This window comes from Pristiophorus japonicus, chromosome 9, assembly GCF_044704955.1.
Source record: "Pristiophorus japonicus isolate sPriJap1 chromosome 9, sPriJap1.hap1, whole genome shotgun sequence".
In the NCBI taxonomy this organism is placed as follows: Eukaryota; Metazoa; Chordata; class Chondrichthyes; family Pristiophoridae; genus Pristiophorus; species Pristiophorus japonicus.
Window position 1 is genome coordinate 13,227,825 of NC_091985.1, and position 24,134 is coordinate 13,251,958.

At 48.3% G+C, this 24,134-nt stretch overlaps 2 protein-coding genes across 4 annotated transcripts in view; one reads left to right on the forward strand and one right to left on the reverse strand.

The window, feature by feature from the left end:
• pex3 (peroxisomal biogenesis factor 3) overlaps positions 1–18,512 on the reverse strand; it is a 44,332-nt gene extending 25,820 nt beyond the window's left edge. The window contains exons 1-5 of the mRNA XM_070889066.1: positions 17,985–18,512; positions 16,358–16,489; positions 12,805–12,886; positions 9,179–9,222; positions 7,513–7,637 (exon numbers count right to left, since the gene is read on the reverse strand). Coding sequence (XP_070745167.1) covers positions 7,513–7,637; positions 9,179–9,222; positions 12,805–12,886; positions 16,358–16,489; positions 17,985–18,057 — 456 coding nt within the window. The 5' untranslated portion in view covers positions 18,058–18,512. The remainder of the gene's footprint in view (positions 1–7,512; positions 7,638–9,178; positions 9,223–12,804; positions 12,887–16,357; positions 16,490–17,984) is intronic.
• The window catches only part of adat2 (adenosine deaminase tRNA specific 2), a 57,931-nt gene continuing 52,059 nt past the window's right edge, over positions 18,263–24,134 (forward strand). Inside the window, exon 1 of one of the 3 annotated variants that reach the window (XM_070889068.1) lies at positions 18,263–18,355. In XM_070889068.1, the coding sequence (XP_070745169.1) occupies positions 18,314–18,355 (42 nt within the window). In that variant the 5' untranslated portion in view covers positions 18,263–18,313. Of the gene's footprint in view, positions 18,356–18,750; positions 18,864–18,982; positions 19,135–24,134 lie in introns of those variants that run through there. The other 2 variants (XM_070889067.1, XM_070889069.1) reach the window with 2 other exon arrangements.

The following is a 24,134-nucleotide window of genomic DNA, read 5'->3' on the forward strand; positions in this document are numbered from 1 at the left end:
GCATCCACTCCAAATTGGGGATTGATAATGCAGACCCGCCAGAAAAAGGGAGAAAATGCCAATGACTACGGAGAGAGGTTATGGTTCCAATACCAAGGATCCTCGGGACAGGCGGCCCCGAACAGAGACGACCCAGTCTTCGTGAAAATGTTTAAGGACTACCTTTTGGCCGACCATCAAAAGATCTTAACAATGGGGGTGGTAGTCACGGACACCTGTGACCAAGCTGTCCAGTGGGCATGCCACATTAACTCTGGGGGAATAAAACAAGAAGTGGTCGCGACTAAGAGTAGTAAGAGTGTGGGCCGAGGGGAATGCTACAACTGTGGCAAGACGGGTCATTTTGCTGCCAACTGTAGGGGCCCCAAAAGACCAACCGTCCGATGTGACAACTGCGGGAAAAAGGGACATGCCACTGATAAATGTTGGGCGCCCAAGGAAAAAAGAAATAATCAGTCAGGCCTTAGAGTAGAGGAGATGAACCGACAACACGTAATCACAGCGCTGAGGGACTTGGGAAGAGACTGAAGGCCAGCGGCCCCCGTGAGGCAGGGAGAGGATCCGTGTATTCACATAACAGCGCTGTTAGGGGGCCGGCAGTGTGATATGTTACTGGATACCGGAGCATCTGTACCTATGACTGATATTCCCTTACCCACAACTAAACATGTCGTCCATATAACTGGCGTGGGAGGATCTGCCAAAGCCCACCAGAGTGAAGTAATTCTATTGGAGATAGCCGGTATTCTGATCCCGGCACAATTTTATGTATGCCCAAATACAGAAGGGACTATATTGGGGATCGACCTCCTGGAACAGTTAGGGGCAATAATAGACCCACAGAATAAGAGAATAGTTTGGAGAAATAAGGGAGGACGCAAAATCACGACGTATGGGGAACAGACTAATTTGCACAATCACGCAAAGGTCGGAAGTATGCAACTTCTCAACCGAGATCGGGATACAGCAGGAGACTACGGCCCATTATGCGAACAAATGAGGGAAGTGTGGGCTCAATCAAAGCAGGATTGTGGGCTGGTAAAGACCAAGCCAGTGGTCATTCCTGGGCCCGAACACACTCCTCATAAGCAATACCCCATTAAACCTGAAGCCCGAGAGGCCGTAAAACAAATAGTGCAGGACCTCTTGCGGAGCGGTGTCCTTCGGGAAGCCGAAAGCACTGCGAACTCGCCAATCTGGCCCGTAAAGAAACCAGATGGGTCAGACCGATTGACCATAGACTATATGGCGTTAAATAAAGTAACTCCCCGCCAGCACCCCATCGTAGCAAGCCCAGCGAACATATTTAATGGACTGAAACCAGAACATAAAATATTCACGGTCTTAGATATAGCTAATGTATTTTGGTCCATACCATTAGCCCAGGAGTCCCAAGATAAATTTGCATTCACGGTCAGGGATAGGCAGTACATTTGGACACGAGTGCCCCAGGGTTTTCACAACAGCCCGGCCATATTTCACCGAACTATGAGTCGAGCCTTGGAGACCGTAGATTTAGCCCCCTATCTAAGTACCATCCTCCGATATGTGGACGATCTGTTGATTGTCTCAGAGGACGAGAGGGGACATATGGGGGCTCTAATAGAAACCCTCGAAGCCTTAAAGAAAGCGGGATTTAAGGTAAACCCCAAGAAAGCTCAGATCGGATTGAAGGAGGTACAGTACTTGGGACACCAACTGTTGCAGGGGACAAAAACAATGCCCCATGACAGAAAGGAAGCAATTCGTATTATGCCCCGACCGAAAACGGTCCGAGGAGTGCATAAAGTATTGGGACTCTTTAACTACTGTAAGAACTTTATAGCCAACTTCGCGGCAATCACGGAACCCATACAGAGACTAGTTAATGGAGGAAAACCAGCTCTAGAAAGTGTGGAGTGGGGCCCGGAACAAGACACAGCATACGGCCAGATAAAGGAAGCCCTGATGTCGGCACCAGGCCTAGGACTGCCAAATATGAACGCACCGTTTCACATTAATTGTGAAAACGAGGGTGGGTTTTACGGAGCAGTAGTTACTCAAATGCATGGAGACTGAGCCCGCCCAGTAGTGTACTATTCCACCCAACAGTCGCCCGTGGCAGGAGGTCTGTCAAGGTGTGTATCAGCCTTGGACTGCACAACGTGGGTGGTGAAAGTTAGTGAGCCAGTAGTAATGACAGGGGAGGTTATACTACATACCAAGCATACCTTGGTGGAAATGCTCAACACCGGGAAATTGTGCTCCGTGTCCAACGTCCGCCGGACCAAAAAGGAAGCAGTATTACTTCCCTTAGATGGGTCCGTAAAAATTGTACGAGACACGGGGAAGAACCCGGCAGAGGGCCTCTTATCCATGGGTGAGCCTCATGAGTGCCAGGCACAGGAACGAGAGGACTCACCAGGACACATAAGTGAGATTCCCCTTGAAAACCCCGAGCTGATCCTGTACGTGGATGGGTCCCGGAACTATATTCAGGGGACCCCGCATACGGGATGGGCGGTGGTAGACGAAGCGCTAAACACTGCCCAAAAGGGAAGGTTAGACGGAGGACTGTCGGCCCAAGTAGCTGAACTGACTGCCCTGACTGAAGCCCTCCAACTGGCCGAAGGCCGGCGGGCAAATATATATACGGGTAGCCACTATGCCTTCAGGGTAGTCCATGACTACATGACTGCCTGGGCCAGGAGAGGCTAGTCACTTCGGGCGGGGATGCTATCAAACATGAGGGCCGAATCAGACTACTGTTAGACACCGCAGAGGCAGCAGTGATCAAGGTTAAGGCTCACCAGAAAGTAGTAAACAATGTCCAACGGGGCAATGAAGCAGCGGATAAAGCGGCACAAGAAGCAAGTATATCCTTAGAAGTGCAGGAAGAAGTTGTATGTAGTATCATTACCAGGGAAGATGTAGACATTGTGAGATTACATGCCGATGTAAGTGATGAAGAAAAGAAAGATTGGGGCACAAAGGAGGGAGCCAGGGTGACGACTTCGTATGGAGGATAGATGGGAAGGTGATAGCCCCGGCTTGTATTAGACAAATGCTCATGGAACTACACCACGGCATCAGTCACGTCGGACGGAACGTCATGATAACTAACATAACTGGGGATTGGTGGTGGCCAGGAATGGGACGGGACGTAGCTAAGTACTGTCAGCAATGTGTCACGTGTGCCAGCACATCCCAGGAAAGGCCGTGAAGGTTAGAATGGCTCACCAACCACAACCAACCGTGGGAGTGTATACAGATAGACTTCACGGGACCTTTACCATCCTCAAGGGGCAAGAAATACTGTTGAGTAATAATAGATCAGTTTACGCGGTGGGTAGAAACTGCACCGCAATCACAGTGGCCCGAATGTCGGCAGAGGAAGTAATCCCACGTTGGGGCTTCCCTATCCAAATCGATTCCGACCAGGGAACCCATTTTACCGGACAAATAATGAAGGAGGTGTGTGCTATGTTGGGTATTAGACAGAAGTTTCATATCCCCAAAGCTCTGGGATGGAGGAACGTATGAACAGGACACTTAAAACAGCCCTAGCAAAGACCATCCAAGAGACAGGACAAGCTTGGGCAGATTTACCACCCACAATCTTGATGAGACAAAGAGCAATTCCTAACCGAGTGACGGGATTAACTCCATATGAGTTGATGACAGACAGGGCGATGCACCTGCCGGAAGGAATTATAACCGGGGGATCCGACGTAGGACCCCTGAGGGATCGGATTAGAAAGTACGTCTTGGAACTGATTAAGCAACTTAAGGAACTGAGGAAGGGAGTGAGGGAACGGCAAGAGGCAGGGATGAACAGAAGGAATTGGAGGATCAGCGAGAGGTCCCGCAGGTAGGTGTGAAGGTAATGGTAAAATGTCTGCCAGGACGAACGGGGTTGGTCTGGCCCATTTGAAGTCCTAATTAGTGGAGATACGTGCGTCTGCATAGATATGTGAGGGGATGGCCGATGGAAACATTGGTCTCAGCTCAAAGAATATGAACCCAACGACCCCAGAAAGCGAACAAAACAAATAACCCTGGCTTCATACACATTCTAGGAAACTGAAGGCAAACGCATCGGCAGAAAACGCCGGAAGAAATAAAGACGATCCAAGATGAATGTGTTACGCACTATTATGTGCAGTTTGCTTTTTTGTGTGATTGTAATACGTAGCCTAGGGAGGACTCAGGCCAGAGTACCCCCACGGACCAAGAGAGAGTTATATGTGAACACCTTTTTGTACATGTCATACACCTATGCCAAGAAAGTCAATGTTGCCAGCTGTTGGGTCTGTGCCCATGTCCCCACACACTCGGAGGAAGGAATCCCCCTACAATCAATCTCATTTGATGATAATGAGACGGCCAGCTGGATGTTTGGAGTTAGAACAGGATCGACACGTGCTGGCTCTTATATCATAATAAAACTTAGAAGTCATGGGTATAATCCAGAACAGTGTAGTGGGTGGAGACGGTCAACCTATAATGATTCCTATCTACCACCGTTCTTGAGAACAAGGTGTAAGAAGGGACAGGGAGGGGGGCTATGTCTCACAAGGCAGGGACGACCGGAAGATCCTATTGTGGGGTACAGTAACGGCACATATAGCCTTACCTTACCTGGCGAAGGGGGTAGGGTGACACTCTCGTCATTAAACAGAAACGGTGACTTATCAGTCCAATGGGACCCCCCAGCGATAAATAAATATACGCCCTACAACATTTTGTGTGGGGTCACAGGGCCTACCCCTGGTTGCCCCGAGAATGGACGGGTTCTTGTTATCTGGCTTATATCGTACCCTACATGTATCACCTGGGTTCTCTGAAGGACCTCCACCAGAGATCACGGAGACTGAAAGATTCTGGGCCATTGCGTTTCCCTGGTAAGGAGCGGGTAAATTGGCAAGGGAATCCATTAACATGGCTTCCGTCCTGGAACAGGTGGCCAATGATACAGCTGAAGCCCTAGTTAAGGTTAATGCAGAGATGGTAGCCCTCCGCACAGTAGCTCTGCAAAATCGGATGGCCCTTGACTATGTGATAGCAGAAAAAGGGGGAACCTGTGCCCTCATCGGGGCCGAATGCTGTACATACATCCCGGATAGCTCGGGAGAAATTACCAATCTGGCAGAGCATATCCCAAGGAGATTAAAAAGCTTAAGCAACCACCAGCCTCCACGTTGTGGGACTGGTTCTCAGGGTGGTTAGCATCTATGGGAACATCACTAATCCAAGGTCTGGCTACCTTTGTGGTGGTGGTAATAATGCTGTATTGCCGATGTATGTTACTTAAATGTTGTATAAGCAAAGCACTGTCATCTTTACCACCGCCCTCAAACTACGAGAACCTAGCGATGTCTCAGAAGGTGGCAAGCAGCAGAATGAGGCGCGACAGGAGCTGGGAATCTGGTCCCCGGAGTGGAGACCCCGGGGCTCAGGAACCGGCACATCACATCACCAATTTCTGCATGAAGACCTGTTATATGTTGGCCTAGAAATATGTATCTGAAAAATTTCAGCCAAATGAGGGATTGAAGGGTTAATCGCGGTAGTGTAAAATTGCTGTGCTTGTATTTGTGTAATTAATGACAGAATGAGATAAGCAATTGCAAAAAGGTCACAAGATGATGAGCAAGAAAGAAACCAATAACACCAGACGCTGGCCGAAGATGAGGAAGTAAGCCTGGACAAAGGCAGAAAAAAAATTGTTGTGTAGACCTTTTTGCAATGATAGATGGGTAAACAGTGACGGTTTACGGCTTTAAATACTCATTTTTTGTAATCCCAAATTGAGTTGTAGCCTTTGCAACTCCCCTGGATCCTTGCATGTAATAAACCGTGTGTGTTTTCAAACTCTCTAACGTAGTCTCGGAGTAGATTTATTTCTACCTCGGGGTTTTCCCCCAACAGACGTTTATTCCTACTTTCGGTTTCTGACCATTAACTAATCCTCAATCTGTACCGCTAATCCCATGAGCCCTAATTTTGTTTAATAACCTCTTGTGTGGCACCTTATCAAATGCCTTTTGAAAATCCAAATACACCACATACACTGGTTCCCCCTTATCTATGCTGCCAGCTACCTCAAAAAACTCCACAGATTTGTCAAAAAAGATTTCCCTTTCATAAATCTGTGTTGACTCTCCCCAATCCTATTATTATTTTCTAAGTGTCCTGTTACCACGTCCTTCATAATAGATTCTACCATTTTCCCTACTACTGAGGTCAGGTCCTACTACTGATGACCAACTACAACAATTGGATTTACATAGCGCCTTTCATGTAGTAAAACATCCCAAGGCTCTTCAGAGGAGCGTTACAAAACAAAATTTGACACCGAGTCACATAAGCAGATATTAGGACAGATGACCAGGAGCTTGGTCAGAGGTAGGTTTTAGAGAGCATCTTAAAAGGATAAAGAGGTGGAGAGGATTTCGGAGGGAATTCCAGAGCTTAGGGCCCTAGCAGCTGAAGGCACGGCCACCAGTGGTGGAGCAGTTAAAATCAGAGATGTTCTAGAGGCCAGAATTAAAGGAGTGCTGAGATCTCGTGGGTTGTGGGGCAGGAGGAGATTGGGAGGATTGAGGCCGTGGAGGGATTTGAAAACAAGGATGAGAATTTTGAAATCGGGGCATTGCCGGACCAGCATCCAATGTAGGTCAGCGAGCACAGGGGTGATGGGTGAGCGGGACTTTTCTGAGTTCTGGGTCGATCAAATCATCAGTGATTGACACTTCTGACATTGGCAAAAGCATTCCACTGCAGAAGGGTTTGTTTCTGCGTTGACTCCTTCCCAGTGTACCAAACTCCGACAATGTAAACACAGGTGGAAATGCTGCACATTGAAGGAGTACTAAATATTCTGCTTAACACCACAACATGCTGGAAATACACATCAGGCCCGGCAACATCTGTACAAGAGAAAAGATAGGTTACTGTCCGCACTCAGATCCTTCATCAAGGCATCCTGACAAAGGGCCTCTATCCAAATTGTTTTTTTTTTTAAATTCTCATCCTTGTTTTCAAATCCCGCCATGGCCTGTCCCTCCTCCCTATCTCTGTAATCTCCTCCTGCCCCACATCCCTCCGAGATCTCTGCGCTCCTCTAATTCTGACCTCTTGCGCATCCCCAATTTTAATCGCCCCACTATTGGGGCCTTCAGCTCCCTGGGCCCCAAGCTCTGGAATTACCTTCCCTAAACTTTCCGCCTCTCTCCTGCTTTAGGACGCACCTAAACACGTACCTCTTTGACCATCTGTCCTAATCTTTCCTTATGTGGCTCAATGTCAAATGCTGTTTGATAATGCTCCTATGAAGTACCTTGGGACGTTTTACTGCATTAAAGACGTAGTACAAAGGCACGTTGTTAACTCATATTTCCTCTTCATTGTCGCCTGCTGGGATCTGCAATGTATTTCCAGCATTTCCTGTTTCGAGTTTGACTTTCAGTCCGAGTTTGCAGACCGTTTTCTTTTTAACTCGATGGTTCAGTACGTCGCCAGCGAACTCACCATGCCATTCTTGCCGCCTGTTGCGTTGTCCAGGTAGATGTATCCTCCGATGATATTCAGTTGAACCCGTAGGAGGACCACCAGCATGCAGGTACTATAAACAGCCACGATGCTCCGGCTGAAACCTTGGGGGGGGGGGGGGGGGGGCGGAGGGACATGACGGTGAGAGGAGAGGGGAAGAAAGGAGGAATAAAATTTGAGCCAAGAATGATGGACGGCAAAAACGTAAGAATTAGGAGCAGGAGTAGGCCATTTGGCCCATCGGGCCTGCTCCGCCATTCAGTATCATGGCTGATCTTTGACCTCAACTCCACTTTTCCGCTCTATCTCCATATCCTTTGATTCTTCTAGAGTCCAAAAATCTATCAATCTCAGCCTTGAATATACTCAACAACTGAGTATCCACAGCCCTCTGGGGCAGAGAATTCCAAAGATTCACCACCCTCTGAGTGAAGAAATTCCACCTCATCTCAGTCTTAAATGGGCGGCCTGAGACTGTGCCCGCAGCCCCCCCCCTCCCCCCCCCCCCCCAACAGTTCTAGATTTCCCCCACGAGGGGAAACAACCTCTCAGCATCTACCCTGTCAATCCCCTTCAGAATCTTGCGTGTTTCAATGAGATCACCTCAACTACTACTCAACTATCACAAAGATTTCCCGTTTGTGGAACTGGACCCGATTACACCTGAGCACAACAGTTATCTTAGCGTTACAATAACCAAGGCTCCGGGCTGACACTCCAGTACAGTGCTGAGGGAACACTGCAGTGTCAGAGGTGCTGCCTTGCGGATGAGACATTAAATCACTTCATGGGCATGTAGTAATGCGTCATTTCGATTTACTTCACGGGTCTGACTGCTGCCACACCCACATTTTTTCCCAATCCCCAAAGTCACCCAAGAATCTAGTTCCCAAATCTTGGGTGGAATTTCATCAGCAAAAAAGCAATTTCAACTTAAAAGTGAGAGCGAGACCACCAATGTTCCTCAGGATAACGTTCCCTGCGCACTGCCCCAACAACGTGGCCAACCCCAATCTTTAGGACATGCAGGCCTACTGTTCATCACTGGCCAGCCTTACAACTGGGCTGAACATAGCCTGCTTATGCTCAGATCTCAGAACAATTCTCGGTCAAAGCATTCAGAGCACCCCCATCACACTCAATTCACGAGATTGATTCCTGGGATGAGAGGGTTGTCCTATGAGTAGAGATTGAGCCCAAAGTCTCTGGAGTTTAGAAGAATGAGAGGTGATCTCATTGAAACATATCAGATTCTGAGGGGGCTTGATAGGGTAGATGCTGAGAGGTTGTTTCCCCTGGCTGGGGAGTCGAGAACCAGGGGTCACAGTCTCAGGATAAGGGGTTGGCCATTTAAATCAGGAATGAGGAGGAATTTCTTCACTCAGATGGCTGTGAATCTTTGAAATCCTCCACCCCAAAAGACTGTGGATGCTGAATCATGGAGTATATTCAAGGCTGAGATTTTTGGACTCTAGGGGAAATCGAAGGATATGGAGATCAGACGGGAAAGTGGAGTCGAGGTCAAAGATCAGCCATGATCTTATTGAATGGCGGAGCAGCCTTGAGGGGCCATATGGCCTATTCCTGCTTCTATTTCTTATGTTCAAAGTTTGGTTAAATCAAACAGAATAGAAACCGGGCTTACTTATGATCCTAAGATCCTCCCAGATCTCCAACTTGTTGGCAGGTCTAAAAAAAAGACATAAAAACAATAAATTACAATTGACCTCAATTACCTGCCGTGACGGAGAGGATCCCGTAGTGGATAATGGAAATTGATGAATAAAGAAAGATGTGCATTTATATAGTGCCTTTTACAACCTCGGGACGTCCCAAAGCGCTTTACAGTCAATGAAGGACTTTTTGAAGCGTAGTCACTGTTTTAATGTAAGAAATGTGGCCCCAATTTGCGCAGTGGCTACAGCGGCCTGGAGCTCGGGGACACGGATCCCGTTTCCTGGGCCGGGCCGGAGGAAGGAGGGGGAAGAGGCCGCGAGGATAAAAAGGTGGAGTTAGCCACTGCAGGGAGTGGAGCAAGCGATTCTGGAGGGGCGACGGATTCCAGGAGGGCATCTGGATTGACGTCATTGGAGTCCAGGCAGCCGATTGGAGCAGAATTGAGACCAACGGCGGGGTCAGGACCCAGGTGGAGGAGGAGCAGCAGCAGGGTGCCGAGGTCGAGCCCAGGCGGGGAGCAGCGATCGGAGACAGAGAGCAGTGGAGGATCGATGATGTCGGAGCCTGGGAGCGGCGGGGTCGGAGTAGAGGAGCGACGGGGTCGGAGCAGAGGAGCGACAGAGTCGTGGCCCAGGACAGCGCACCAGAGCTTGGTCTCCAGTTGTCTTGTCACTGGTCCAAGATCTTGCTGTCAAGCCCGTGTGGTGGCCGGTGTCCAAGTTAAAAGTATTCATGCACAGGCATCTATCACCCACCCAAGAATGTCAGGTCTCTCATTGAAACACCTATGAACTCAGCTTTTTTTTGGTGTGGAAGCGTGTCATCCTCGACACGAGGGACTGCCTAATACTCCCGGCCCAATGGATTATTCCAGTCATTTGTTCCCCTTCGCCTATAGTTGCTTCATGTAAATTTACTCTTCAGGGGCTTACATTGATGACCTGTGGTCCTACTCACTACTGGTCCTGGTTTCTTTTAAAGAAATATCCTAAAATTGCTCTACCTAGCCAAGTTTGTACTTTATAACATCCAGTTCAACGCCCCACCCTCCTTAATTGTTTTTACATAGAAATTACAGCACAGAAACAGGTCACTTGGCCAAACTGGTCTATGCCGGTGTTTATACTCCACTCGAGCCTCCTCCCACCCTGTCCCGCAGCCCTCTATTTTCTTCTCTCTCGGTTGTACAAAATGTGCTTTTTCTAATCTTTCTTCATAGCTTACCTCCGTTACACTAGGAATCAGTCGTGTTGCTCTTCTCTGCACCCCCTCCATATTTTTATACAGCGCCTTGGGACGTTTTATTACGTTAAAGGCGCTATATAAATATATGTTGTTGTTGTTGATCTGACTGGTGCTTTGCACTGGCACAGGATCAGGAATTCCCCTTGTACACAAGTGTGCCATAACCCCTGCCTTAGACAATCTCAAGTACGATTCAGAAACTTGAGCTCGTCCAAAACTCTGCCGCCCGTGTCTGAACTCGCACCAAGTCCCGTTTAGCCATCATCCCTGTGCTCGCTGACCTACATTGGGTCCCAATTAAGTAACGCCTCGATTTTTAGTTTCATCCTTGTTTTCAAATCCCTCCATGGCCTCGCCCCTCATCTCTGTAATCTTCTCCAGCCCTTTAATACATCGAGACTTCTGCACTCCTCCAATTCTGGCCTCTTGAACACCCCCAATTTTAAATGGTCCACCATTGGTTGTCGTGCCTTCAGCTGCCAAGGTCCTACGCTCTGGAATTCCCTCCCTAAACACACCTGTCAATCCTACACTGACACAGTACCAGAAATTGACACATAGAAAATAGGTGCAGGAGTAGGCCATTCGGCCCTTCGAGCCTGCACCGCCATTCAATCAGTTCATGGCTGAACATGCAACTTCAGTACCCCATTCCTGCTTTCTCACCATACCCCTTGATCCTCCTAGTAGTAAGGACTACATCCAACTCCTTTTGAATATATTTAGTGAATTGGCCTCAACTTTCTGTGGTAGAGAATTCCACAGGTTCACCACTCTCTGGGTGAAGAAGTTTCTCCTCATCTCGGTCCTAAATGGCTTACCCCTTATCCTTAGACTGTGACCCCCTGGTTCTGGACTTCCCCAACATCGGGAACATTCTTCCTGCATCTAACCTGTCTAAACCTGTCAGAATTTTAAACGTTTCTATGAGATCCCCTCTTATTCTTCTGAACTCCAGTGAATACAAGCCCAGTTGATCCAGTCTTTCTTCATTATGTCAGTCCCGCCATCCTGGGAATCAGTCTGGCCAAGCAATTTAAAACTGTCCCATTTTAACAATGAGTGACAATATCAATCCCTTTTCACTGGACCAGTGAGTGTAGAACTGAACCCAGCCAGAGTCAGCACCTTCAGGGGAGGGGACCAGTGAGTGCAGAGCAAAATCATGGGCTGCAGGAGGATATCAATCTACTGGTCAGGTGGGCAGAGCAGCGGCAAATGGAATTTAATTCAGAGAAGTGTGAGGTGATACACTTTGGGAGGGCTAATAAGGAAAAGGAATACACATTAAGCGGCAGGCCACTTAATAATGTAGATGAACAAAGGGACCTCAGAGTGCTTGTCCACAGATCCCTGAAAGTAGCAGGCCAGGTGGATAAGGGTGGTAAGAAGGCATATGGAATGCTTGCCTTTATTGGCCGAGGCATAGACTACAAGAGCAGGGAGGTTATGCTTAAATTGTATAATCCTTTGGTTAGGCCACAGCTGGAGTACTGCGTGCAGTTCTGGTCCCGTATTATAGGAAGGACGTGATTGCACTAGAGAGGGTGCAGAGAAGATTTACTAGGATGCTGCCTGGAATGGAGAATCTTAGTTATGAGGACAGATTGGATAGGCTGGGTTTGTTCTCATTGGAACAAAGGAGAGACCTCATTGAGGTGGTCAAAATATTGAGGGGCCTGGACATAGTGGATAGTAAGGGTCCATTTCCACTGGTGGAGGGGTCTATTACGAGGGGGTATAGCTTTAAGGTGGTTGGTGGAAGGTTTAGAGGGGATTTGAGGGGGGGGGGGGGCTTCTTTACACATAGGGTTGTGAGGATCTGGAACTCACTGCCTGGAGTTTAGAATGTTTCAGTATAAGGGGTGTCGCAGTTGTGGTGAGGCGGACTGGTTAAGCTGGGTGCTCTTTGCCTTTCTGTCATTGTTCATAGGTTTATATGTAACATTTAGGGCTGCTGACCGAGGGCTATGCGGTTCTGTCGGCCGGCGTGGACACGATGAGCTGAAATGGCCTCCTTCTGCGCTGTAGATTTCTAGGTTTCTAAACCTCTCTAACCTTCTCTCCTCCTTTAATAGGTTCTTTAAAACCTACCTCATTGAACAAGCGTTTGGTGATCTGCCCTAACATTTCCTTATATGGCTTGGTGTCAAATTATTTTTATATAGTGCCCTGGGACGTTTTATTACGTTAAAGGTGCTATATAAATTTACGTTGTTGATGTTGCCGATCTGATAGTGCTTTGTGCCGGCTCAGGAATTCCCCTTGTACACAAGTGCGCCATTATCGTCGTGTTACAACAGCAGTGATTACTGACGGGAAGGCCTTTGGCTCTGCGCTATGCATTACCTGTTCTTCAGCAGGCCTGTGAGACTCTCCGAATTCAGCTGCTGCATAATTGCTTCCCTCAGGGTCGGCAGCATCGAAAGCACTGTCAATACAAAGATAAGACAAGCATGAGGAGCTATCGAAGGCTTCGCCACCCAGTCGGGTCTTCCCGCTGCAAGTCTTGGGCACATCGGTTAACTCCAAAGCCGCGAATGACAGGCAAAGACTGCAAATTATCACTCACGGGATAACGAAGGTCAGTAGCGTCCATGGCAAGTTGGCTCTTATATCTTTAAGGCACTGCCGCTTCATCAAACCAGCCTAAAAGCCCAGGATGGTGTGTGACACAGGGAGCTCAAGAAGTGGGAAGAAGGGGGGGGGGGGACTTTTAAAGGATTCTCACCGTCAACAGAAACCCATTACTTGGCAGGGCACATGAGGTATAATGAACTGATCTATAATTTGCAGGGATACAGGGATGTTTGCATTATGTTACATATCTCATTTGCTCATCAGTTTATGGGAGCCACACGGACTGCATCAGCTTGAGAAGGCGACTCACCGCAATTAGGGGTGGGCAATAAATGCCGGCCTTATCACCGATGCCCACATCCTGAGAATTAACTTTAAAAAAAATCTCCCCATCTCCTCTGGAAGTGATTGAGTGCCAGCTCTTGGCAGCTCAGCCAAGTGGGCAGACACTGCACGTTGGCAGGCTACCCGACCACACGGTGGGGGGGGTGGGGGGGGAGCCACAGCCAAGCCCAATCCCATCCAAAGTTCACAACTGCACACTTTCCAGCTGGGCTCTCTGGATTGTGATCAGTAGCTATCCAAAGGCAATTGGACAAATACATGAAGGAGAAAAAAAAACTGCAGGGAAGCGGGAAGCCGGGAGTGGGACTAAACTGGATGGCTCTTTGAAAGAGCCAGCGCAGACAAGATGGACCAAAATGGCCTCCTACAGTGCTGCGCCATTCTATAATTCTAGCAATGTGAATCCTGGGTGATTTCCCCCTCATTAACCCAGGGACCCTGCAAGTCTCCACCAACTCTACACAAGCTCATTCAGAAAAGCACGGAGATCAATCCTGAAATCTTCCTGGATTGTCTGGCTCTGCTCCTCACCGGATAAACTCACTGGGCCGTTGGGGAGACTATATAAATCTGTGTTATCTGACTTTGATACTATATAAAAGCAATTTTACATCTTTTGGTTATTGGTTAAGAAACAAATAGTAAATATGTAAAATATATATTTTATTAACAACGACACATCTATCATCTGAGGCCATATTCTAGACTTCAAATGTTGTTTCTGGTGGAAAACGATCTTAAAATGCCGAGTGCTTTTTGGAGCAGCAGCCCGAAGCTCTCCACTTGCCTGGATGAGTGCAGCTCCAATAACACTCAAGAAGCTCAACACCATCCGGGACAAAGCAACCCACTTGATTGGCACCCCATCCACCACCTTAAACATTCACCCCCTCGACCACCGGTGCGCCGTGGCTGCAGTGTGTACCATCTACAGGATACACTGCAGTAACTCTCCAGGGCTTCTTTGGCAGCATCTCCCCAACCCGTGACCTCTACCACCCAGAAGGACAAGGGCAGCAGGCACATGGGGACACCGTCACCTGCAAGTTCCCCTCCAAGTCACACACCACCCTGACTGGGAAATATATCGGCCGTTCCTTCATTGTCACTGGGTCAAAATCCTGGAGCTCCCTCCCTAACAGCACTGTGGGAGCACCTTCACCACACGGGCTGCAGCGGTTCAAGGCGGCGGCTCACCACCACCTTCTCGAGGGCAATTAGGGATGGGCAATAAATGCTGGCCTTGCTGGCGACGCCCACATTCCATAAATGAATATAAAGAAAAGCACATTCCAATCTGCAAGGTTCCCTTATCAAACAACAATCAAAGCCCGTTTACTTAACGTTCAAATGTAGTGGCCTTTAATGGTCACAAATCCATCTTAGCAGAATAGACATGCTCTCTTTATAAAACACAGACATCTGCATCGCTGGACCAAGATTCCTTGCACAGAGCTCTAGATAACCTTGCAAGCCACGGCCATACTGAGCAAGATAAATTTAGCTTGATAGTGGAATGTTCATTAGTGCTACGTGTTGTTAAGTTGCATGGTTTTAGCTGGTTGAACTCTAGTAGTACCCCTACCTTGGGAGTCCCTAAGCCTTGGCATAGGAATAACTAGATGAAAAAAGACAGAGGTCATTGGAGTTACATAGAAACATAGAAAATAGGTGCAGGAGTACCGCCATTCAATAAGATCATGGCTGATCATTCCCTCAGTACCCCTTTCGTGCTTTCTCTCCATACCCCTTGATCCCCTCTAGCCGTAAGGGCCATATCTAACTCCCTCTTGAATATATTCAATGAACTGACATCAACAACTCTCTGCGGCAGGGAATTCCACAGGTTAACAACTCTCTGAGTGAAGAAGTTTCTCCTCATCTCAGTCCTAAATGGCCTACCCCTTATCCTAAGACTATGTCCCCTGGTTGTGGACTTCCCCAACATCAGGAACATTCTTCCCGCATCTAACCTATCCAGTCCTGTCAGAATCTTATACGTTTCTATGAGATCCCCTCTCATCCTTCTAAACTCCAGTGAATAAAGGCCCAGTTGATCCAGCCTCTCCTCATATGACAGTCCAACCATTCCTGGAATTAGTCTGGTGAACCTTCGCTGCACTCCCTCAATAGCAAGAACGTCCTTCCTCAGATTAGGAGACCAAAACTGAACACAATTTTCCAGGTGAGGCCTCACTCAGGTCCTGTACAACTGCAGTAAGACCTCCCTGCTCCTATACTCAAATCCCCTAGCTATGAAGGCCAACATACCATTTGCCTTCTTCACCACCTGCTGTACCTGCATGCCAACCTTCAATGACTGATGAACCATGACACCCAGGTCTCGTTGCACCTCCCCTTTTCCTAATCTGCCGCCATTCAGATAATATTCTGCCTTTGTGTTTTTGCCCCCAAAATGGATAACCTCACATTTATCCATATTATACTGCATTTGTCCACTCACCTAACCTGTCCAAGTCACCCTGCAGCCTCTCAACTTCTACATCCTGGTAGTCGCATGATACAACGATAATGCCAATTTGCACAAAGTTTTCTGTGCTTATGTAAAGGCTGTTTCTCAATGGGGAGTGTGTGGGCACTTATATCAGGAGCATTCTTTGGTGGTTGGGTCAAAATCGCTGGACCTTTACTCTGCATCGAGCCTCTGTTATATCTAATGTGAGAGTGCTTCACGCTGTCACCGGGTGCCTAAAATGAAAGTGCTTCATTTTCCAGAATGGACGTCCAATGATAAACAAGTCATGTCTTTTGTAGAAATTATCTGAATGCAAACTTTTGCGGTTTGACACTCCTGTCAGAGAGCATGCCCCTGTTTTGTCAATTCCCCCACCCCCACCCCTTAGGACTCAAGGTCATTTTCAGAAACGCAATGAGCAGCTACTTTGGACTACGGACTTAGTGTGTTTTCCTTCAGGCAGAAAGAACAAACTCCTAATGGCGACAGAGATGCTTTTACCAGTCATGTTGCAGGTTCGCTGGTTACTCTCAAAATGGTACTGCCGTCGCGCCTGTGCAATGTACTCGGCTGCTTCTCTCTCCTGTAGATCTCGGATCTTCTTCTGTGCATATTTCCCCAACAGGTACACACCTGGGAGTGAAACAAATCAATGCAAATCTTACAAATAATATATTGTACATCATGCGCATCTTGCCAAAAAGATACGTTTCCAAGTCATTAAACATTATAACAATGACTACACTTGAAAGGTACTTCATTGGCTGTAAAACACGCTTCTATCAGTCCCATAAAAGAAGGTACTTCTCCAGCCTGACTGCGCCAATTCCAGTGGAGTTCTGCTCCGAAATATCAAACTATCTTTCTGTTCCCAATGCTGTTTGACCGGCCAGAATGGTTAGAAATTGTGGGTTATTTTACATCGACCCGAGAGGGACAGAAGGGGCCTCGGATTAACGTCTCATCCAAAAGACGGCACCTCCGACAGTGCAGCACTCCCTCAGCATGGGCACTGGTAAAACAGCAATTTGTAGGTCCAGGACTGATGGGGGGGGGGGGAGGCATCGCCTTGGCTGTCTGCCTTTAATCTGTGTTCTTGTCCATATCCCGGGGTGGCCCTGGAGAGAGAGAGAGAGAGAGAGAGAGAGAGAGTGTGTGTGGTGTCCGCCGGTACGCTTGATGCCTTCCACGACTGGTGGGCACCGCAGGTGTCTTACAGACACGACCAATAAAATCCTGATTTAAGTTTAGTCTCTGGTGTCCTTTGATTTCTTATTTTGTCATCTTTTCACATTTGGTTTGGACGATTCCCATGTTAATGGTGCCCTAAAAGGGGGCAATTGTTGTGATGACAATTAGTTTGGTGATCCTGGGGCAATTGTTAGTCCATCAAAACAAAAACTCAATACTGCAATGGGGTTTGTGTTAAAGTCTCTTGTGTTAGCTGTGGCTCAGTGGGTAGCACTCTCGTCTCGAGTCAGAAGGTTGTGGGTTCAGGTTCCACTCCAGAGGCTTGAGCACAAAAATCTAGGCTGACACTGCAGTGCAGCGCCGAGGGAGTGTTGCACTGTCAGAGGTGTTGTCTTTCAGATGAGACGTTAAACCGAGGCCCCGTCTGATTCCTCAGGTGAACGTAAAAGATCCTGTGGCAGTATTTCGAAGAGCAAGGAGGAGGAGTTCTCCCCGGCATCCTGGGGCCAGCATATAAACCCCTCAACCAACCTCACGAAAACAGGCGATCTGGGTCATTAGCACGTCGCTGTTTGTGGGAGCTTGCGGTGGGCAAATTGGTTGTCGCGTTTCCTACATTACAAGTGACTGAAGAAGATAAGACTTATATCGCCGCTTTCACGGCCAGCGGGCGTCTCAAAGCGCTTTACAGCCAATGGAATATTACAACAACAAAAAAGAAAAAGTACCTCATTGGCTGTAAAGTGCTTTGGGGTGTCCTGTGGATGTGAAAGGCGCTATGGAAATGCAATTCTTACCCAAACCCCCTCCCTCCCAGTGAGCCCAGGCCCACAAATTACACACAAGATGAATATATTCGTATTACATCAAATATTTCTGACCCACCCCACGCGCTCTCTCTCTCAATATAAAGATAGAGATATTGAATCTCTTTTACCTCCCACTAAGGCCCCGGTGAAGATAAATTTCCTCTTGTGCCGCTTGAGGAAGCTCCAGAGGGAGCGCAGCATCTTGGCTGGCCGGCTGTGGGTGTGAGGGAGGCCTGCGAGCCGAGGCCCCGAGCGGTGCAGCGGCCCGAGGGCCGGGCAGGAGGCTGTGCGGGAGAGAGGGAGAGAGACAGAGACAGACAGAGAGGGAGGGAGCAGACAGCGGCCCGCGGACACAGCAGCGACGGCCCTGAATGGAGTGACTCCGGGGCGGCTCCGGGCTTTGCGGCAGACCCCCGCGCCCGCAGGATCCGGCTGCCGGACTTTGCGCCAATATTGAATGGTTACTGTCGCGGCCGCGGCACGAATCCGGCGCCGGGAGGTGAGGGTTTGTTTCCTCAGGAGGTCCGGCAGTCGGCTGGCGGCTGCCGGGTTTTGGTGGCTGTGAGCCCGGATTCACTGCTGTGACGGCCCGGGGTGGGGGAATCCAGCGCCGGGTTTTGCCGCGCGCTGGGCCCGCGTGTGTCCGCCGTCTCCCTCCGCCCCCCGGCCCCCAGCAACCGGTTCCCGCCACAAACGTTCCTCACCCCCCCCGAACTCGCGCTCCACTGGTTAAAATACACTGATTCCCAATTGAATATCGACAACACAGTGCAACATGCATTGCTTCCACTCACTCATTTATTATCAGTTACCCAATAATTAAATCTTGGCTCGGGGATGTTTTATGTGTGTCATGTTTCCTCAGCAGGAAGGTCCACCCCGCTAACCGGTCCGGGCGGTTTTGCGGGGCCGCGCGGATGGAGCCGGCGGGAGGGAACGGCGGGCTCGGGTTCGGGTTGCCCGGCCGGCAGGAGCAGCAGTGCTGGTTGGAGCGGGCCTTGGGCATGGTGAGGGGATGGAGCAAGTGATTGTGGGGGTGGGGAGGGAGGGAGAGAGATAGATAGATAGATAGAGTCTTCTTCTCTGAGGAAGACTTGCTTCCCCCTCTCTCCAACTCTCTGTAGAAGTATTAAAGTTGTTGTTTTCTGTTCTCCTCCTCTCCCTCTGGATGGTTTGATGTAGTAGCAAGCCCCTTCCTCCTCTTCCTGGGCTGTTCACAGGGTTCCTCCAGGCCTCAGGCAGGAGCTAAAGCAAGGAAGACTTGCTTCCACTCTAAAAGTGAGTTCTCAGGTGGCTGTACAGTCCAATATGGGAATTACAGTCTCTGTCACAGGTGGGACAGACAGTGGTTGAAGGAAAGGGTGGGTGGGGAGTCTGGTTTGCCGCACGCTCCTTCCGCTGCCTGCGCTTGGTTTCTGTACGCTCTCGGCGACGAGACTCGAGGTGCTCAGCGCCCTCCCCGGATGCACTTCCTCCACTTAGGGCGGTCTTTGGCCAGGGACTCCCAGGTGTCGGTGGGGATGACGCCCTTTATCAAGGAGGCTTTGAGGGTGTCCTTGAAACGTTTCCTCTGCCCACCTGGGGCTTGCCCGCCGCTTCGGAGCTCCGAGTAGAGTGCTCGCTTTGGGAGTCTCGTGCCAGGCATGCAAACAATGTGGCCCACCCAACGGAGCTGATCGAGTGTGGTCAATGCCTCGATGCTGGGGATGTTGGCCTGAGCGAGAACGCTGACGTTGGTGCGTCTATCCGCCCAGTGGATTTGCAGGATCTTGCAGAAGCAGCGTTGATGGTACTTCTCCGGTGTTTTGAGGTGCCTGTTGAACATAGTCCATGTCTCTGAAGCATATAGGAGGGCGGGTATAACCACTGCTCTGTAGACCATGAGCTTGGTACCGGGTTTGAGATCCTGGTCTTCGAACGCTCTCTTTTCCTCTGGTGGTCGAAGACAGCATTGGACTTTGTCATTTCTGATAGTAGGCATCCAATGTATGGAAAATGGTCCACGGTCTAGTCATGGATCTTGATAATCAGGAAGCAGTACTGTATGACGGGGTTAGGTTGGCAGAGAACCTTTGTCTTATTGATTGTTAATGTAAGACCCGGACTCTCGTACGCTTCAGTGAAGGTGTCAACGGTGGTTTGGAGTCCGGTCTCCGAGTGTGCACAAATGCAAGCGTCAGCTGCATATTGTAATTCAGTGACAGAGGTTGGAACAACCTTGGATCTGGACTGGAGGCGTCGGAGGTTGAACAATTTCCCACTTGTTCTGTCGATTAACTCCACTCCTGCAGGAGTTTGTTGAAGGTGAGATGAACCATTGCAGCGAGGAAAATTGAGAACAGCTTTGGTACGATGACACAGCCTTGTTTGACCCTGGTATTGGGTCCGTGGTGGCTCTTTTGGTAAGAATCACGGCTTGCATGTCATCGTGAAGCAGGATGACAGCCGAATTTGAGATGGGCATCCCATATCTGGCTCCCTCTTGAGTGTGTCCGGTGGACTGGCGTCAGCGGCTCTCTGCGGTGAGGAATTCCACGGGTTGACAGCTCTGGGTGGGGAGGGGGTTCTCCTCATCTCGGTCCTGGGTGGCCTTCGGCTGTGTCCCCTTGTTCTGGACTTCCCCGGCGTCGGGAGCATTCTTCCTGCATCTGGCCTGTCCGGTCCCGTCAGAGTTTTGTATGTTTCTGTGGGGTCCCCTCTGGTCCTTCTGGGCTCCGGTGGGTGCGGGCCCAGTCGGTCCAGTCTCTCCACGTGTGTCGGTCCTGCCATCCCGGGGGTCGGTCTGGTGGGCCTTCGCTGCACTCCCTCAATAGCAAGTAGGCCGGTTAGCCTGACATCAGTAGTGGGGAAAATGTTGGAATCAATTATTAAAGATGAAATAGCGCATTTGGAAAGCAGTGACCGGATCGGTCCAAGTCAGCTGGATTTATGAAAGGGAAATCATGCTCGACAAATCTTCTAGAATTTTTTGAGGATGTAAATGGACAAGGAAGAACCAGTGAATGTGTTGTATTTGGACTTTCAAAAGGCTTTTGACAAGGTCCCACATAGGAGATTGGTATGCAAAATTAAAACACATGGTATTGGGGGTAATGTACTGACGTGGACAGAGAACTGGTTGGCAGACGGAAAGCAAAAAGTCGGGATAAACGGGTCCTTTTCAGAATGGCAGGCAGTGACTAGTGGGGTGCCGCAGGGCTCAATGCTGGGATCCCAGCTACTTACAAAATACATTAATGATTTGGATGTAATATCTCTAAGTTTGCAGATGACTCTAAGCTGGGTGGCGGTGTGAGCTGTGAGGAGGACACTAAGAGGCTGCAGGGTGACTTGGACAGGTTAGGTGAGTGGGCAAACGCATGGCAGATGCAGTATAATGTGGATAAATGAGAGGTTATCCACTTTGGTGGCAAAAACACGAAGGCAGAATATTATCTGAATGGTGGCAGATTAGGAAAAGGGGAGGTGCAGCGAGACCTGGGTGTCACGGTACATCAGTCATTGAAAGTGGGCATGCAGGCGGTGAATAAGGCAAATGGTATGTTGGCCTTCACAGCTAGTGGATTTGAGTATAGGAGCAGGGAGGTCTTACTGTAGTTGTACAGGTGAGGCCTCACCTGGAATATTGTGTTCAGTTTTGGTCTCCTAGTCTGAGGAAGGATGTTCTTGCTATTGAGGGAGTGCAGCAAAGATTCCCGGGATGGCAGGACTGACATATGAGGAGAGACTAGATCAACTGGGCCTGTATTCACTGGAGTTTAGAAGGATGAGAGGGGATCTCATAGAAACATTTAAAATTCTGACGGGACTGGACAGGTTAGATGCAGGAAGAATGTTCCCGATGTTGGGGAAGTCCAGAACCAGGGGACATAGTCGAAGGATAAGGGATAAGCCATTTAGGACTGAGATGAGGAAAAACTTCTCTGAGTTGTTAACCTGTGGAATTCCCTACCGCAGAGAGTTGTTGATGCCAGTTCATTGGATATATTCAAGAGGGAGTTAGATATGGCCATTACAGCTAAAGGGATCAAGGAGTATGGAGAGAAAGCAGGAAAGGTGAATGATCAGCCATGATCTTATTGAATGGTGGTGCAGGCTCGAAGGGCCGAATGGCCTCCTCCTGCACCTATTTTCTATGTTTCTATAATCCCTCAAGATTAACAGAGTCGAAGGCCTTTGTGAGGTCAAAGGCGGCCATGTACAGAGGTTGATGCTGCTCACTACATTTTTCTTGGATTTGTCACACGGTGAAGATCATGTCCGTTGTGCCTCTCGGTGGGTGGAATCCGCATTGCGACTCTGGGAGGAGCACTTCAGCCACTGGGAGGTGACGATTGAGCAAGATTTTTGTGCTGATTTTCCCTGCGGCAGACAGCAGGGAATCTCTTCTGCAGTTAAGGTTAGGATGGAGGGTGTGAGGAAGCAGGAGGGGGCCAGAGTGTGAGGCGGGTCATGTATTCTGTTACCGTGACTATTACGATTTCCAGGAACTTTAATTCATGTTAAAATAATTGCGCTTTCCATCTTTGAGTCAGAGGTTGTGGGTTCAAGTCCCACTCCAGAGACTTGAGTATAAAATTCTCAGTTGACACACCAGTGCAGTACTGAGGGAGTGCTGCACTGTCACAGGTACTGTCTTTCGGATGAGACTTCAAACCGAGACTCCTCCTGCTCTCTCAGGTGGAAGTAAAAGATCCCGTGGCGCTATTTTAAAGAGCGGGAGAGTTATTCCCGGTGTCCTGGGCCAATATTTATCCCTCAATCAACATCACTAAAACAGATGATCTGGTCATTATCACATTGCTGTTTGTTGGAACTTGCTGTGCGCAAATAGCTGCCACACTTGCGTCGTTACAACAATGACGACACTTCTAATGATCTAGTAATGGGGAATGAACCAGAGCAGAAAAGAGAAGTAAAAGTAAGGGAACAATCTCGATAGTAGTGACCATAATATAACAGGCTTTAAGATAATAATTGAGAAGGACAAGACCAGGGTAATAGATTGGAGAAAAGATGATTTTGAGGGACTGAGAATAGCACTTGGGAAAATATAATGGACAACAATATTGGCAAACAATGATGTAGAACAGCAATGGGAAACATTTAAAATTATGTTCAACAGTGGCCAGGAAAAATATATTCTGTTAATAAACAAGAACAAGCGAAACACTAATGAGACACCATGGATGCCATAATTAAATATTTGAGAGTAAGGAAAGAGGCATACATTAAGTACATGGACATGATGAGGGAGAATATGAAGGGATTAGGAGAGAAGGCAAAGAGGAACTATGAAATTTAATTATCAAGGAACATAAAACAAAATAATAAAATATTTTATTGGCACATCAATAAAAAAAGGAAGGTCAGGATGGGAATAGGGCCACTAATGGATGGAGAGGATAATACCACGAGCAGTAATAGAGAGATGGCAGAGATATTAAATAATTATTTTGCTTCAGTATTTACCAGGGAGATAGAACAGGTGGACATGGCATTGAATGATGAGATTAGTCATGAGGTAACTGTATTTATAATATGAGGAAATACACTAAATAAACTAATGAAGTTCAAAGAGGATAAAACCCCAGATCCGGACGGATTACATCCGCACATTTTAAAAGAATCTAGGGAAGAAATAGCAGAGGCTTTACCACAAATATTTAATAATTCTTTAGAAAAAGGTGTAGTGCCAGAGGGCTGGCGGATAGCTAACGGAGTACCTATATTTAAGAAGGGGGATAGAACGTGTACAGGGAACATGTCAGCTTAACATCGGTGGTAGAAAACATAATGAATCCCTACTAAAGGAGAAAGGAGAAGCACATCTAGAAACCAGAAATATAATAATAAATACACAGCATGGATTTCAAAAGGGAAAGTCTTGCTTGACCAAAATAGGGAGGTTACATATTACTTGGAAATTAAGAGGGTAGAGGAGCAAAGTGATCTAGGAGTACAAGTCACAAAGTATCGACACAGGTTAACAGTGCCATAATCCAAGGACTAGAGGTTTATTTCTAGAGGGATGGAATTGAGAAGTAGGGAAGTTATGCTAAACCTGTATCGGGCCTTGGTTAGATCACACTTAGCGTTCTGTGGTCAGTTCTGGTTGCCAGATTATTAAAAAGGATATAGAGGCACTGGAGAGGGTGCAGAGAGGATTTACAAGGATAATACCAGAACTGCGAGGGTATACCTATTAGGAAAGGATGTACAGGCTGGGTCTCTTTTCTCTTAAAAAGAGAAGGCTGAGGGGTGACCTTATAGAGATC